This window comes from Nyctibius grandis, chromosome 5 (genome assembly GCF_013368605.1).
Source record: "Nyctibius grandis isolate bNycGra1 chromosome 5, bNycGra1.pri, whole genome shotgun sequence".
Taxonomy (NCBI): domain Eukaryota; kingdom Metazoa; phylum Chordata; class Aves; order Nyctibiiformes; family Nyctibiidae; genus Nyctibius; species Nyctibius grandis.
In genome coordinates, this window is record NC_090662.1 from 15,951,923 (window position 1) to 15,968,425 (window position 16,503).

At 37.7% G+C, this 16,503-nt stretch overlaps 1 protein-coding gene across 5 annotated transcripts in view; it reads left to right on the top strand.

The window, feature by feature from the left end:
* PUS7 (pseudouridine synthase 7) overlaps positions 1 to 16,503 on the top strand; it is a 47,254-nt gene that overhangs the window by 29,630 nt on the left and 1,121 nt on the right. For all 5 annotated transcript variants that reach the window (XM_068402441.1, XM_068402443.1, XM_068402440.1 and 2 more), the window contains 11 exons: positions 288 to 432; positions 5,239 to 5,350; positions 6,655 to 6,732; positions 8,426 to 8,554; positions 8,791 to 8,916; positions 9,220 to 9,281; positions 9,701 to 9,861; positions 10,740 to 10,866; positions 11,610 to 11,711; positions 14,807 to 14,936; positions 16,067 to 16,158. In XM_068402441.1, the coding sequence (XP_068258542.1) occupies positions 288 to 432; positions 5,239 to 5,350; positions 6,655 to 6,732; positions 8,426 to 8,554; positions 8,791 to 8,916; positions 9,220 to 9,281; positions 9,701 to 9,861; positions 10,740 to 10,866; positions 11,610 to 11,711; positions 14,807 to 14,936; positions 16,067 to 16,158 (1,264 nt within the window). The remainder of the gene's footprint in view (positions 1 to 287; positions 433 to 5,238; positions 5,351 to 6,654; positions 6,733 to 8,425; positions 8,555 to 8,790; positions 8,917 to 9,219; positions 9,282 to 9,700; positions 9,862 to 10,739; positions 10,867 to 11,609; positions 11,712 to 14,806; positions 14,937 to 16,066; positions 16,159 to 16,503) is intronic.

Here is a 16,503-nt window from a genome sequence, read left to right on the forward strand (position 1 = left end):
ATTTTGCCAGAGTTTTCATTAGAAGGGGGAATTTTGTTAAGCACAGAAGAGGGGAATAAATCTTGAGAAGTTTTTTTGTGAATGTTGAGACTGGAGTTTGTAACAGGGTTCTTTATTATTTTTCAAACTAATTTTAATGAGTAGGCCAGACTTTTAAAAGTATGGCTATTCAGTACTTCAGTGTGATTTGGTAGGTTTTCTTTAAGCATGCAAAATTTAACTCCGAAAGAATCCCTTCCCTTTTGTATTAGTTTATTTGGTTTCTGCATGCATGTGTGTTAACACAGGTAATTGAAGACACCAAAGAAAAAAGAACAGTTATCCATCAGGCTGTGAAGTCCTTGTTTCCTGGACTGGAGACTAAAACAGAAGATCGAGATGGAAAAAAATACATTATTGCTTACCATGCTGCTGGGAAAAAAGCACTGGCAAGTGAGTTTCAGTATCACAGCAGTTGGGTAAAATAAATGCTAAAATTATCCCAAAAATAAAAATAATCAGTAAGTACTTCAAGTGGAACGTACCTTCTAATGTAGTCTGGCTTTGCTTTTTCCTCTTTGCAACGGATAATGTGCATCTAAAATGACTAGGAACACAAGGAGTGTCTCAAATTTAAATTTGTGCTTGTTTTACTTTCCAAATCATTCATCAAATACAACTGTGTTAGAAGTGAGATGATCTTGTGCTATTTCAGTGGGAACAGGCAAAACAGGGGCTTTATTTTCAGTGTTGTTTGTACTTAGCTTTCATGAACTTACCTGGATGTGTAAGTGTGCATTGTGGAAGTAAGAGGTTGTAGTTGAAATGCATACATTATGCTGACAGTCAGCGTAATCTTGACTGTCTTGAAAAATACATGACAAAATTCCTAATGACTTGAATAGAGACAAGCACCTATTTGTTTTCTCAGAGTTACAATTTTATATAAGCATAATATATTTACCATGATCTTTAAGGCTACTTCTGGTGTTGGAGCGAGTCCAGAGGAGGGCGACCAAGCTGGTGAAGGGTCTGGAGGGTCTGACCTATGAGGAACACCTGAGGGAGCTGGGGTTATTTAGCCTGGAGAAGAGGAGGCTCAGAGGTGACCTTATTGCAGTCTACAACTACCTGAAGGGAGGTTGTAGTGAAGTGGGAGTCAGCCTCTTCTCCCGGGCAACTAGCGATAGGACACGGCCTCAAGCTTCACCAGGGGAGGTTCAGGTTGGACATTAGGAAGAATTTCTTTTCAGAAAGGGTTATTAGACATTGGAATGGGCTGCCCAGGGAGGTGGTGGAGTCACCATCTCTGGATGTGTTTAAGAAAAGACTGGACATGGCACTTAGTGCCATGGTCTAGTTGACAGGGTGGTGTCAGGGCAACGGTTGGACTCGATGATCCCTGAGGTCTCTTCCAACCTGGTTGATTCTGTGATTCTGCTTCCAAGGCTAATTATATTTGCAGAAAATTGTCTTTATTCATTATAAATTACAGTTACTATTCTGGAATAATCAAAGTAATGAAGGATTTTCACAATGAAATATTATCCACCTTAGTCTTGCCAAATACTGTTTTTGTTACTGGGGATAAATTAGTGTTCTACGTCTTGTAATGTTATTACAAATTTGTTGCAACTGTAAGTTGAGAAGATTATCTACATGCAGAACATTGCACATTTAACAGAAAGTGTTAAGGTTTGGGTTGGTTTAAACTGATTGCATTCCTGTGTCATTTCAACCTACTACAAATGGCAGTATGTAAACCTAGCCCTTTCATTTTAAAGGTGAAGGAGATGGAGAAAGGATAAGAAGATAATTTAAAATTGGAAATAACACCATCTCCACATTCATTTTGGTTATTATTTTTTAAGGCTTGTTCTAAGCAATTATGGGAATGTTATACTTTTATTGGTACAATTATAATGTGTTTATGTATCTTGTTTAACCATGTTTAGAAAATTTGTATGTTTGCATGCTTTATGCATGGAGTATGTATGCTAACCAGCACAAAATTCTCCTCAGCCAGTTTTGTTCTCTGTTGGTTTGTAATGGTTTTACCTCCACCTTTTCCTTCTGCTGCTTCTATTCTTTAACCATTGTTACAGTCAAGTGGTTGTTATTAAGCTGACAAGTCTGATTGAAGAGATACTGTATAAAAGAATTTAAGTATTTGAAATACGCTGAAAAGAAATCAGTTATGTGTCTTTAGGATTAAAACATTATCTGGAGCACCATCTTGTGATGCAGAGGAGCATCATCTATTTAAACTTGGATTCCTAAGTTGTGATGCTACAGACACCTGTGCATGTTGGTGGAGATGTGTGCAGTTTCACTTGAGTGTGTGTAAATGCTTATGGATATAGGATTTAAGAGTGCAAGTTCTTTTAGTCAGGATTATATTAATCTTTTGTGTTTATAGAGCCACTAACATGTCTTAGTCCTGAGTGGGGTCCCCAGGCAAGAAACATTTCAGAAGTGTAGAATATTCAAATATTAGCTGGGATACCCGATTACTTATGTTGATAATGTAAAAGGTTACCAAACATACTTTCCTAAATTTGAAATTGGAAGCTGCTTTGTGTCTATAGTAAGTTTACATGCAAAATACTGCCTTACGAAATTGTTAGTAAACTGCTGTTTCGTCATTGTCCACAAATGAAGTCGTTGCATCTCTGATTGAAGCTTTCCATATGTTCACTGTTTGCCTCTGCACGATTCCATTGCATAACTGTCTAAATTGCTGTCATCCACCACCTAACTGTTGGATGCTCCCTAAAGCATAAACAATCCCATAACCATAAACCTGCATGTTCACCTGTAAAACCCCTTCGACACTCTAAAAATTAAATGCTACTCTTTTGTGCTCTTTATGCTATGCATTGGGACAGAGGTCAGAACTGCAACAGGTAAGAGAAGTTGACATTTCATGCTAACAAAATGAAATGCCAACCATTATGACCTCCTAAATAGCGACAAGACCGGCCAAACTAGTAACAATCAATTCTTTAAAAAACCCTACACATAAGTAATGCTTAAAATTCCCTGACACAGCCAAGAACTGGGTTTGTGCTACCTCTTTTTCCTAGTGCAGTATAGGCAGTAGTCATTCGGTGCAGAGAAAGTCTGCCAGTAATGAGCGATGTGAATTATCAGGTTTGACAATACTGTTTGACATCTATGGTAAATTTTCCATTGATTTCATTAAGCCAAGCCTTTGCCCTTCAGCCTTGTATTTCAGACATTTAAAGATACAACTTTAAAAGTATGTATCGTACATCCCGATATTAAAAAAGAGCTTCCAGCCCTCGAGTTGCAGCAAAAGGTTTGGAAAAAGCACTTGGAAATATGATTTTAGTGTCAAAAATGTAACATGAGTCTGAAACATAGGAATAAGGACTGCAGACTGTCCTGCTGGTCCATCTACCCAGTTGAATACTTTGAGGTATTGGGTGAGGAATGGTTAAATATCGGGACTGTAGCTGCAGCCTCCCAGTACTCAGCATGGCTGGCAGTGCAGTGGGTAGGCCCATGGCTGTGATGCCCAAAGCATAAGGAGCCCATTGGTATATATAGTATCTCTGGAGTCCTTTTAGTCTAGCCCAGATTAGGGCTCACTTTTGGAAGGCTGTTGAAATGACTGTGTGCAAGATGGATAAGATAAATTTAAAGAACGATTCCAGCTGAAGGCTTCCCTTGTGAATCACGCTCTGTCTTCCTCTCTTCCCTTCGAATTACTGAGTTGTTCACGAAGGACCTTGCTCTTCAAGCTGAATGCAGTATTTTGTTGACTGTGTTTAAGAGCAGTGGTGGTTCAGAAAGGAGACTAGCAGGAGCATGAGGTCTCTTAACAGACTTTGGACCGTACTGCTCAGTCCTAGGAAACTCCATGATGGAGGCTCTGCTTAGAAACTGATGGTACAAGGCAAGTGTTGCAGTAATTTTTAAATGATGAAAAACTACATGTATAGTTTTTTTATACTGTAGCATCCAAAATTGTTCTTGCAGAAGTGTGTGTATGGATGTCAGCTTCTCAAAAAAAGCAAGAAGAATTATCTTTTACCAGAAAGTTTCCTGAAAATTAAACATATTTACAGTCTGTGTGGGATATCTGGACTTTATTAAACTAACATGAACAAAAAGAGCAAAATTTCCCAAGAACTTCCTTCCTTCATTGGTGTTTAGATACTGGCATAGGACTGGCTTTCTCAGTTAGCTTTTGCTGTTACGAAAGACACTTAAGCCCTTTTTGCACAAAACCAGGAATGTCTGCTTGGTGGCTACCAAGAGATAAGGGACTTCTTATTTAAAACAAAACAAATCCTTAGTTTTGTTCTTATAAAACAAAGAATTGATAGACAAAGCACCTCAAAATTGGTTGCTAAACCTGTGTAGAATCAGTCACCCTTCCCAGTAATGCCACCAACAGTGGATGATTGTAAAAGCAAAGTTTTATCTCGAGGCTTTTCTGTGCAACAAAAGCTTGACAAATACTTCGACAGTTTTCTTCCCTCTCCAGAAAAACGCCAAATAATGGTACAGAATTGTAAATCAGTTGTTAGTCTGCAGGAGCTGAAGTTTTCTCACCCTCTGGCCTTCTCTAAACAGGGCACAGTATCTGGCTTGAATTATTTGTTAATGTCTCTGTTGTGCTAGATTTCTCTCTCCCATAGGACTTTAAAAAAATTCACCTTAAAGTAATTTTTTGCGAATATACTTTAAGGCTTTTGTAGAGAAATGACCTGGGCTTTTGCATGACACACAGAAAAAATCCTACAGAAATAAATAATATCTTAGTACTAATTGTAGTCTTCCCACAAACAGGGCTCCAATGGTCCTCATCTATTAATTACAGAAGGCACGAGATGAAATGTGGAATGGCTTTTATTGCTGAAAGTCAGTGTAATGATAATGTTTTTGGAAATGTAATCAGGCAATATGGCAGTTAAATGACTAGGGTATATTTTTAGCTAATTTAATGACAAAGGAAGTGTCACCATTTCATTCAAGGTTTTCTAGGTGACAGAACTGATTAAAGAGAAGTTTACAGCCCAGTGGAAGGGGAGAAGGTCTTTTTCAATGTGCTTTGCAGCTTTTGCTATCAGTAATTCACTTTTTTCTTTTTTTTTTTTTTAAAAACAGATGGAAATTAGCAGAAATTGACTCTTGCATATTTGTTTTGAATGTAGCTGCAATGGCAAAGAGATTAATTTAAATTTTTTAAAATGACACTTTACAAATTTTAACCTTTTGTTTTTAAAGATCCAAGAAAACACTCTTGGCCAAAATCTAGGGGAAGCTACTGCCACTTCGTACTGTACAAGGAGAACAAGGATACTATGGATGCCATTAATGTCCTATCCAAATTTTTAAGGTAAGGCTGTTTCTGCCAGCCTGGCTAGCATGCAGTCCTCCTCCTCTATGTTTCAAGTTATTGTAAATGTTATGCTTCAGAATTATGTAAGAGCAACACAAGTGATTACTATTGCCTAATCTGTAGCCAGTGTTTAAAAAAAAAAGTTATTTTAGAATATTAGATTTGAAACTTGGACGTTTTGGAAGGAGGTGAGAATGGAACAAAATGATGCCAAGAAATTTAAAAGACTCTACTACTTCAATGGAAAAAGGTCCACAATTGAAGCTGGCTGATCTGGGAAAGGCTTGGCAGCTCAAAGCCTCAATGTGTGTAACCTGAATTCAAAGCCAGTTTTTTCCCAGCGTGTGAATATATGCGAGTATGTTATGAACCTGTCAGATATTGTTGTGATAATATGCTGATCAGTCCCTAAGCAGTTACAGTTGATAAACTGTTGTTCCATGTATTAATTTCTCCATGGCAACACAGTCTTAGTTCCTTTCACCCTATCAAGTGCAGCAACAAGATTTGCCAAAGGCGTGATGTGAACGCAGTGAATTGCAGAGGAAGGACTATTTTAAAATTGGGTCAATTCAGTGATCTACTCGTAGGGAACTTTTTCACTTCTCCCCTCCTTTTCCCTTCACCCTTCCTGTCCAAAAATAAGTGTTTGTAATCTAGACTCTAACCAATATACTACTAGTATTTGTATTTGAGAACAGAACAGTAGGAGCATGGTTTGGTGGAAAAATGTATGTAACGGCAATCCTGCTACGCCCTGGTGCCCATAGCTGGAATACTGAGAAATATTACCTATGAACACAGGCTGTAAAGTACAAGATGGAAAGGAAAGGAAATTTTCCTCTCAAGGAAAGAAATGGCTCAAATTTTAAATTAACTTCTCATATTCTCACATAATGTGCATGCATGGTATTCAAACAGACTTGCTATTTGAAGTTTAAGGAAGAAATGGACATGTTTTGTTTTTTTTTTAGTGAAATTAGTGGTGGCTATGCATTTGTGCATTGAGTGAATGTATATAAAGAAGTACTTCAAAGCACGTATTCTGAAAGCACAGTTGTGGTAGAAGTGAATCTGTCTTCGTATAATTAAAACACAGAAGTTTCCCTGTGTTTTATGTACTTATAGAGGAAATTAGAAAATGTCACACATATGTCAAATTGTAGCCTAGTTCTGGGAAATGTATGTATATTTTCTATTTTTAATATAGAAGATTAAGAATTCTAGGTAATTATGCTGAAAATTGTGTTTGATCTGTGGCTATTTTAATATACATAATATCTGTTACTGTTGCTTTTAAGAGTGAAGCCAAACATATTTTCCTACATGGGAACTAAAGATAAAAGGGCTATAACAGTTCAAGAGATCGCTGTTCTTAGGTAAGTGAAAGTATACTGGAGTATTTGCACTCCTACCATGATAGCTAGAATATCTCGCTGAATACCTTGACGACTCGGTATGCATGTGACACAAGTGGTGGTTTCGGGTCCTGATCTTGTAAAGCACATGTATTAATGAAGATGCTATAATCCTTTTTTATTCCATGGTGATTGCTGTTATTTTCAGTCAGTGGTGCTCTGAGTCATAGGCTGGATACATGTATTTGACTGAAGCCGTGGGCCAAATTGCCTGCGTGCTCTTACGCTGCATGGCTCCCACACAACGGCAGAAAAACAGAATGACATGGTGAAAATTATGTCCTGTTTCCTTCCTGACTTTTGTTTCCCCCTTCCTCCAGCTGGAATCCTATTTTCTTTCTCACTGAACTCTCTGAACAGTTCCAGAGAAGGCTAACCACTGGCTTTGCTCATCTGTGAGTAGCCAGAAGGGGCAAAAAATGATGAGGAATTTTTCCTGCCTTAACCTACTCCCATAAGTCACCTACTAAGAGCAAATAAAATTTATTTTGTCATATTCCAAGATAATTATATGGTTTCTGGGCACTTGAAATTAGTGTTACATCCATAACTGAGAATGATGGATGCCTTGCAGTCATATATTACAATATCTGTTTAGCTAGCTGGAATATTCTGCCTGGACTCTTTGAAAACCACAGTCTCCTCAAGTGTGGAATTCCAAGGTTTGAGAGCCAGAAATTTGATCAAATCTGTATTAAAAGGAGGGTATTCACTACTTAATTGTTCATATTTTTCCTCCCAGTGGTTTGCATGTGCATACATTTGCACATATAAAAGGAATTATTAATTTGTGAATCGTGAGAAGCCCCAGATCCTCGTTGCTGCAAGGCAAGTTTGCCAAGTGATGACCATTAACCAAACTTGTGGCGTAGCCATCTCAGGTGCTGTTCAGTGTACTTTTAGCATGATCACATTTAATGTTGTGTCCCAGAGCTTCAGTGTGTTGTAAGCATTGATTGAGGGGAGCGTACTGATTTGTGGTGTCTGTTCAGTAGTGCCACAGCACCTGACTCTCCTGCGTAGCCTCGGAGAAGGATGGCACGGGAGAGGAGACGTTACTGTTTATCAGCCCTCTCCGAGCTGAGTGTGCTGGCTGTGCTAGTTGATAAAACTTGTCTATCCTGGTATAAATTTTAGTGGAAGTGTCAAAGAGCAGCTCAGTGATGCAAAGAACAGGGTATGCTTCCAAAAGTACTAGCAACAAAAATGACAGATACCAGTGATGATTGGATTTCATATTCATCTGCGCTAAGCTTACACAGTGGCTAATTACTTACCTCTGTGTTTATGACTGTGCTAACTGGAGTATATTCATGGTCTAGTTACTCGAATAAAGCAGAGTGCAGCTTGTGGGGCACAGTACACATCAATATTGCAACATACTTTTTTTTTGAGTGCATACTGTAACATAGATGTGAAAAGACAGTACTAACAGCCTCTGTCACAATATACATTTTCTCTTGTATGAATAGCATTAAGAATTATCTGTTCTTTTCTTTTAGATATTTCATTAAAATACTTTGAAAAGGCAGCAACAGAAAATTGTGGAAACTGGCCTCATTGCTTTTTGTTTTGAAATGCCAGCATTTCTATGTTTGTTTAATTATCTGCTTTTCTAAGCATAGGTTGGTCACTGTTGTCTGTTTCTTTTTAGAATCACTGCACAAAGACTTGCTCATTTGAATAAATGTTTGATGAACTTCAAATTAGGAAATTTCAGTTACAAGAACCATCCACTGAAATTAGGAGAACTGCAAGGGAACCATTTCACTGTTGTTCTCAGGTAATATGTTAGCATGTATTTAGACAGTTCTGTTAGAAATTGTTTTTTCTTTAAATAGGTAAAAAATATCAGGGCACCTTGTGTTACAAAAAAGAAGAAAAGTCCTTCTATTGGCAGGAGTCTGTTGAATTTGATATGTGCTATATAATGTTGATGTTGAGCTTTGACATTATGGGGATCACAAAATAGTGTAAGCCCTTAATAATCTGTCTGTAACTTTTTTTTTTAAATGCTAGAAACATAACAGGAACTGATGACCAGATAGAGCAAGCAATGCACTCTCTCAGGGAAATTGGATTCATTAATTACTATGGAATGCAAAGATTTGGAACCACAGCTGTTCCTACATATCAAATTGGCAGGTATGTGTTGTTTTCATCCCTTCTTCTTTCTTTCTTTTTTTAAAAATTTTATTTTTATCCCTGTATAACTTCTAATGTACTTTTGGGAACCTTTTTCTAGCATACTGCATGTGCAAGTGTGATTTAGATTCAAGAAAGAATCTTAAGTTTCTGAACTTGCTTCAGCAGGTATCTTACATAATAGCGCTACTTTTAATATTGCATACATCTAAACACTGATACTTCTTTTTTTGGATGAGTTGGCTAAATATCTTTAAAATATATTTAGTCACTTCTTAATACACTTTCCTGTTTGAATCTTAGAGCTATTCTACAGAATAACTGGAATGAAGTAATGGATTTGATATTAAAACCACGACCAGGAGGTAAGGACTGAAAAATGATACATTAAGTGTTTCTGCCTCTCATCCTCCAAGAATTTTATGTTCAGGGAAAACACTTTCAGATTCTTTTAATTTGAAAGGACATTTGTGAGGACAGCTTTGCACGTGCTAAACTTCAGCCAGTTTAGCAATGGAGAAGCAATCTTCAGGCTCTCTGCCTTTCTGTTTCTCTTTCCTTGCTGTGCAGTTTCTTTCAGTGGGGTTGAAAAGGGACCTGAATACTTATACACAGAGTCTGCTCAGACTCCAGGTGAAGCCTTCCAACCTCAACTATTCTGTGATTCTGTTATCTGTGTAATTATCATGACTGAAACTTTAATTTTTCAACTGTTTTAACAAAAGGTGAGATGGATGCTTTTTTTGTGTGGTTAAAATACTTTTATTTTACATCCTTGTTCTAGCTGAAAAGGGATACTTAGTAAAATGCAGAGAAGAATGGGCAAAGACTAAAGATCCAGCAGCAGCCCTCAAGAAACTACCCGTAAAAAGGTGCGTGGAAGGACAGCTTCTACGCGGACTCTTAAAGTATGGAATGAGGAACATAATCTCTGCATTTGGCATAGTGAGTGTAAAAGTGTTGTGGGGTATTTACTTGAATAAACGCTCGTTTGATGGTATCATGATGAATTTTAAATAGACTCATAGATGCTTGATGAGTAGAAAGTTAAGTGTAAAATCTTTACATTTATCCTGCCTTTTTGCTTGACGTACTGCTGCATGGTAACTGACAACATCTGTAATTGATGTATGCATAATGAGCTTTGCAATTTATACAACGATCTCTCTGGTACGTTGGAAGCAATACAGTTATACTTAGGAACCATGTATAATACAGATCTGAGAGTTGTGCAAAGGTTTAGTATCAGAGATTTTCTGTTGCTTTAAAAGTATAAATCAAAGTGATGGTGTATTAATGAATCAGCTTGGCATAGAGGTGGAGGATTCACTGTCATTTTCAAGTACTGTAATCAAGATCAAGTCTTTGGAGAAAACACCTCATCACCAGCAAACTTCTGGGCCCATTGTAGAGTTGAGGAATAATGTCTTGCTTATGAAGAAGATTAATAACACTGTGCTATCACATCTGCAAAGTTTACTTAAGATTTCAGGAGGCTGAGTATGAATTCGGTGTTTAGTAATAGCCCCATGTGTTTGATGAGCTGTTGAATAAAAAAAACCAAATTTTTAAAACCTTTTTTTTTTAAATTTAAGCACAGAGTTTTTTTGTGTGGATTTCAAATGTGTAAAAGCTTTATTTCTTCACATACCATTTTCCTAAATAATAAACAAAAGTCAACTCTCTATACCAAGAAACTGTGGTAGTCTTGTTGCTGGAGAAGGTAACATTTCAAATAAATGCCTTTTTGGTTATGATTGAGAGAAAAAAACAAAAAATACATCTTTCTAATGTTTTACTTTTTTTTTTCCCTTTACCTCTAGATACCAAGAAATAATCGTTTAATGTATATTCATAGCTACCAGAGTTATGTGTGGAATAATATGGTGAGCAGGAGAATAGAAGAATATGGGCTTAGAGCTGTACCAGGAGATCTCACACTTAAAGGAGGTAAAAGCAGACACACAAAAAGCCAGTGATATGGTGTAGTTCAAATTCCTGGGAAAACAAGGCACATGTCTGTTTATGTGATACTGCTTACATATTTTCTTCTCCCTTTCACCTATTTTGGCCCAGTGATTTCTGAATCCATTGGCCACTTTTAGTCAAATTCTGCAAGGAATCTGAAGTATTACACTTCCATGAGCTGCTGGTTTGCTTGTTTTTCCAAATAGCTGGATAGGGAAGAGAGCCTATGAAGGACTGATTGTTCTCAAGAACGAACTCAAACCTTGTTGAGCTATGGAGAACCATGGAAGGATGTTACGAATGTTTTAACCACAGAAGTTTTTGTTTGCATTATTATCTTGTAAAGCAGCGGCTCTACTTGGTTAAAACTTTCTTGACTTGGATTTGCTCTGGCATTTCCCTGGGGTGAGAATATCCACTGTATTTCTCCTTGATGTATGCCTGATGCCTGGTAAGGGGACTGTTCATCTAGCAGTCCTTACTTCATTCAGCTTTAAAAGTCACTGGAAACCAGGCTGTGATTCTACCAGTAACTGTGACAGCCTTGAAGACTGTCACTTCTTTTCTTGGAAATGTTGTCTGCTAATTGGAGATAAAACACAGTAGTTAACCCTCTCAAAGTAGGCTTGTTTCAATTAAATGGTTAATTTTAAATTTAGCTAGTGTTAATTGTCACAGGCATCCATACTGGTAACTCTTCATTTTTCTGTCCTGATTGATTGTAGCCACAGCTGTTCATATCGAAGAAGGAGATGTTGATAACTATACTATCCACGATGTAGTGATGCCGTTGCCTGGATTTGATGTTATTTATCCAAAGCATAAAAGTAAGTCTGACTTAATTTACATACTTACTCTGAAAATGTAAGTCTGCTTTAAGATTGTTCATAAAAGGGAGATAAGATCTATGCAACCTTGGTGACCATTAAAAAAATACACTATTTCAGAGCTCTGATACATTGCTGTCAGCCTCTCCCATTATGATAATAATAGTCTGCGTTGTAACTTGTTTCATTTAACATAAATCTGTTTTCTATTTCTTTTTAGCTAGTAGCTTTTCCAAAGAAAGACTTTTTTTACTGAGGCAAAATTATTTATCTCAGCACAAGGGGAAAAAAATAAGATGAAATATTAATTGAAAAGTGTATGCATTTGATTTTTAAATTAGAAAACAAACCAAGAATTTAGAATTTGTAACCCAAGCAAATGCATCAAGTTAGAAAAAAGAACCAGGTCTGTTTAATTAAATATTAACCAATATGAATGTTTAGAAAACAAAAAAAAAGCATATTTTTAATCTCTTGTATATAAAGTGTATTGGATCTAAATTGTTTTTAGTGGAATAAGTTCAGTGATGTATAATTGTCTGCATGGAACACGATATTATTAAGGGATAGAGTTGTAGAATCACTTTGGTTGAAAGGGACCTCAGGAGGCCATCTGGTCCAACCTTTTGGTCAAAGCAAGGTCAGTGCTGTATTCAGGTGGGCTTGCTCAGGGCTTCTTCCTATCAGGTCTGAAACTTTCAAGAACAAATAGTCTATTAAGTTCTCCTCTAAGTTGTCTCTAAGCTAAAGAAGCCCAGTTCTCTCTGACTCTCCTCACAGGGCATGGGCTACAACTGCTGGCCTTTGGAGTTGTCCTCCATTGGACTCATACAAATTTATTAGCATCTACTTTGTACTGGACACACTATTCTAAGTGCAGTCTCGTGAGTGCCCAGTAAAGGGCAGTAATTGTTTTTCTTGGTGTAACTACTGGCTAAGCTCCTGTTGCTATTAGCTTTCATTGCTGCCAGGGCGCTTTAAGTCTCCTTTCCACTGTGAGTCCCAGGGGACTGTCAGCAGAGTCACTTCCTAGCTTGTACCATTGCAAGGAGTTAATCACTCTCAGTACAGGACTTTGTCCTTGCTGAATTTAATGAGGTTCCTCTTGGGCCATTCCTCTAGCCTGCCTAGGTCCCTCTGAATGGCAGTCCTGTCCTTGGGTGTACCACCTGTCACCCCAGCTTGATTTTATCCACAAACTCGTTGGTGCAAATTCCAGCTCCTCCTCCATGTATGCTGCTAAAGGTATTTAACAGGACACATCCCAGTTCCTTGAGAAACTCTGCTTGTAACAAGCTTCTAGGTAGAGCTCAAACTAGTAGTGACTATCCTTTGAGACAATGAGCCAGACAGTTCTTTACCCATCTAGCAGTCCACCCACTGTAATGTTCTAGCCCTGGATACAAGGATGCTGTGGGAGCATGTCGACAGCCTTGCTAAAGGCAAGGCAGGTAACAGTCACTGCTCTCCCCTCATCCACAGGTGTAATAATATCATCATAGAAGGCAGTAGGGTTGGTGGGTTTTTTGGTTTTTCTTTTCCCTTTGGTAAAACCATGCTCACTATTACTCTCATTGTGTGCCCAGAAACATGCTCCAAGAGGATTAGCTCCATTATTTTTCCCATCATTACTGGTCTGCAATTACCTAGATCATCCTTCTTGCCCGTTCTGAAGATGACTGCAACACTTGGTTTTCTGCAGTCACCTGGGACCTCCCCAGATTCCAGGATCTTTCAGAGATGATAGAGAAAAGCTTTACCATGATGTGAGCCAGCTCTCTTGGCCTACATCTTCTTCTACTGCTGGTAGTCCCTCTCTTTCCTGAACCTTGCCTCTAGGAACAGAGGTCTGGGAGACCTTGCTGGTCAAGACTGAGGCAAAGGAGATGCAGAGACCATCAGCCTTATGCCTGTCACTAGACCACCTGCCCTGTTTAGCCGCAGGCCAACATTTTCCTTGTTGTATTCTTCCATTCCTGATGTTGCAGTTTAACTCTTGTTGCTCTTGATGCCTGTTGTTGATCTCAACTCTAGCTGAGCTTTGGCTTTCCTAACACCATCCCTACGTGCCTGGACAATGTTTGTATATTCCTCCTTTGTAGCTGGCCCTAGCTTTCACCCACTGTATGTGTCCCTACATAGGAGCTTAGTCATGAGTTCCCTGCTTAGCCAAACCAGTCTCCCAAAACGTATGCTTGTTTTCCTCTATATTGGGTTGAACTGCTCATGTACTTGGTTGTCCTTAAAAGACCAGTCAGGTCTCTTGAGACTCTGCCTGTCAGAGCTAAGTCCCAAAGCTAGGATCCCATTTATCACCCATCTCTGAAACAGTTGAAAGGTAAAGATCTGTTTGTGATGAGGTGTGGCCCTGAACCACATTGAATTAAAAGATTGGAAAGAAAAGTTGCAATTTTTTACATTCAATATATTTATACTGGGGTTTGCCCACAGTAAGCCTAACTTATTCCTGTTTAAAATTCCCAACTGCATGAAGTAACGCTGGCAATTGCACTGCAAATGAAAGGCACCAGACGGTGTTTTAGCTGAAGTATATTATTGTATTTCCATTGCCTTCGCTGTCTTCCCCAGGTGTGCATGCGCATGCCCTTACTTAAGGATACAAGACTGTAATAGAATTACTCCTTCTGTTGGCAGTGTACTTAAAGGTCCCTACCAGCTAATTTCTTCAGAGGGCTCTCAACTCACTTCACTCTGCTGCTTTTTCAAAGATAGTGATGGGTAGTCTGGCCCATTTTTTTTTCTCCATATACCTGAGATTAGTCTTGTGAAGTTTAGATAATTGGAAAGCATGTATGAGCTGTCAATGAAATGTCAATAAAATATTTTGTCAATTTTGTTTTCAGCTGAAGTTTTGATTTGCTAAGATTCTTTCTTGGTTACTGCCTCTACTAATCAGGTTGTAGAAGCAAACATCATTGGTAATAAGATTTGTAAGTAATTTAAACTTCTGTGTAACATTTATCCCATATATGCTGAAAACTACTAAATAGAAGGGAAAGAATGATCCATGAAGATGGGCTGTTTCAATCAGCCACACTACGTGCTCTCCTATTAAATATGTTCCTCTCTTGCAGTTGGTGAGGCCTACAAGGAAATGCTGGTAGCTGACAATCTTGATATCAACAACATGAGGCATAAGATCAGAGACTATTCACTTTCTGGAGCATACAGAAAGATTATCATTCGACCTCAAAACGTCAATTGGTAAGTAGGAGGATAAAGGAAATTACACTTGAATTGACAGGATAGAGTGTTTGTGGGATGACTAAGTACAAAAACCATTAGATTGACCCACGGGATGTACATGTAGACTGAAGCATAGGTAGGGAGGAATCTCTCTGCATTTCTCTCGTGCTTTTTACGCAGTTGAAGTTGAACCATAGCCTTACCTCTTCCTTGGTCCTCTGGTTCTCTGATGCATGAGTGTCAAGACACCTGTCTAGTTATTATACTCCTTGCAAGGGCTTGTCTGAATGCTTCATAGATAATTATTTATGTTGAAACCATGATAGATAATATTCAAAACAGGTTTTTTGTAGTCTCGCCCTGAGAAAGTTGGTCTCCCATTACCTGTCTGTCAATCAGAAAGATTTGTATCACTTAAACCTACTAAACCACTGTTGTTAGAGATACAACCTAGTTGTTATGACAACTGAATAGGTGTCTGTACAGGTGACTGTACAAATGTGCAGAAAGACTTGATCACTGATGCATAGAAAAAAAAATAGAGGGTTTAGGAGGGAGATAAAAAATACAAACGTTTACACTTTATTTTAATTAGCGCTAATGTTTAAAGCTTACCTACTTCCCAGTTACTTTTTCAGCCTCATCATTACATATGGAATGATATCTGTTAAATGAATGACAGAAAGAGCAGAATATGTATTTAAGCTATTTCAAAGAAGATGAAATGGCTTTCCTCAAAATGAAGGCTCTTCTTCCCTCGGCCCTGCCCCAAGTATTCTTAGAGTTGACACCATTCTTCCTATAATTTCATAAACTATACTTCTTGTATAGCTGGAAATCCTAACAGCCCATGAGGGAAAACAGATGAGTTATGCAAAGAAACTTCTCACTAATTTATTATTTTTTTTTATAGTCTTCATCAAACAGAGGCGAGTCTTCTACAGAAAGCTTTACCAGTTATTGCACCATAAATGCCGCCTTACCTTATTTTATTACAAATTCCATTTCAGTTGTAACTGCCAAATTGGAATAATAATAAATATTATTATTATTATAAAATATATTGGTTTATATAAAATAATAAAATACGTACTTTTATTCTAAATAATTAAAAATAATAATTTTAAAATCTTACGTATATTATAAAGGGAGGTCGTTGCATATGATGATCCCAGAATCCCTTTATTTACTACGGATTTGGATAAGCTGGAAGGAAAACCATTACCAGTTCTTCCTACAGGTAAGTTGATTTTTCTGCTGATGTTTGCAAAATTTGTTACTTTGAACTGCTACATCTTGAAAGCTCTTTTAAGGAAGAGCTTTCATTTAACTAGATAGATAGATTGTTAAGCAATAGTATTAAAGATATCCAAAGTTAAGTGTCTAAATAAGGAGTATTATTTCTGAAAAGTGCGAGCAATTCTGCCAGCAGTCTGTATTGACTGTTACATTTTCTTATAGACATCTGTAAAATGGAATAAATGCTTAGCAATAGATGTCTGTGAAATGCATGAAGGTGGAATTAAGCCACAACTTGTCTGTATGCTTGAGCATGTGTTATTTGTGTAGAACATAAGAGACTGCT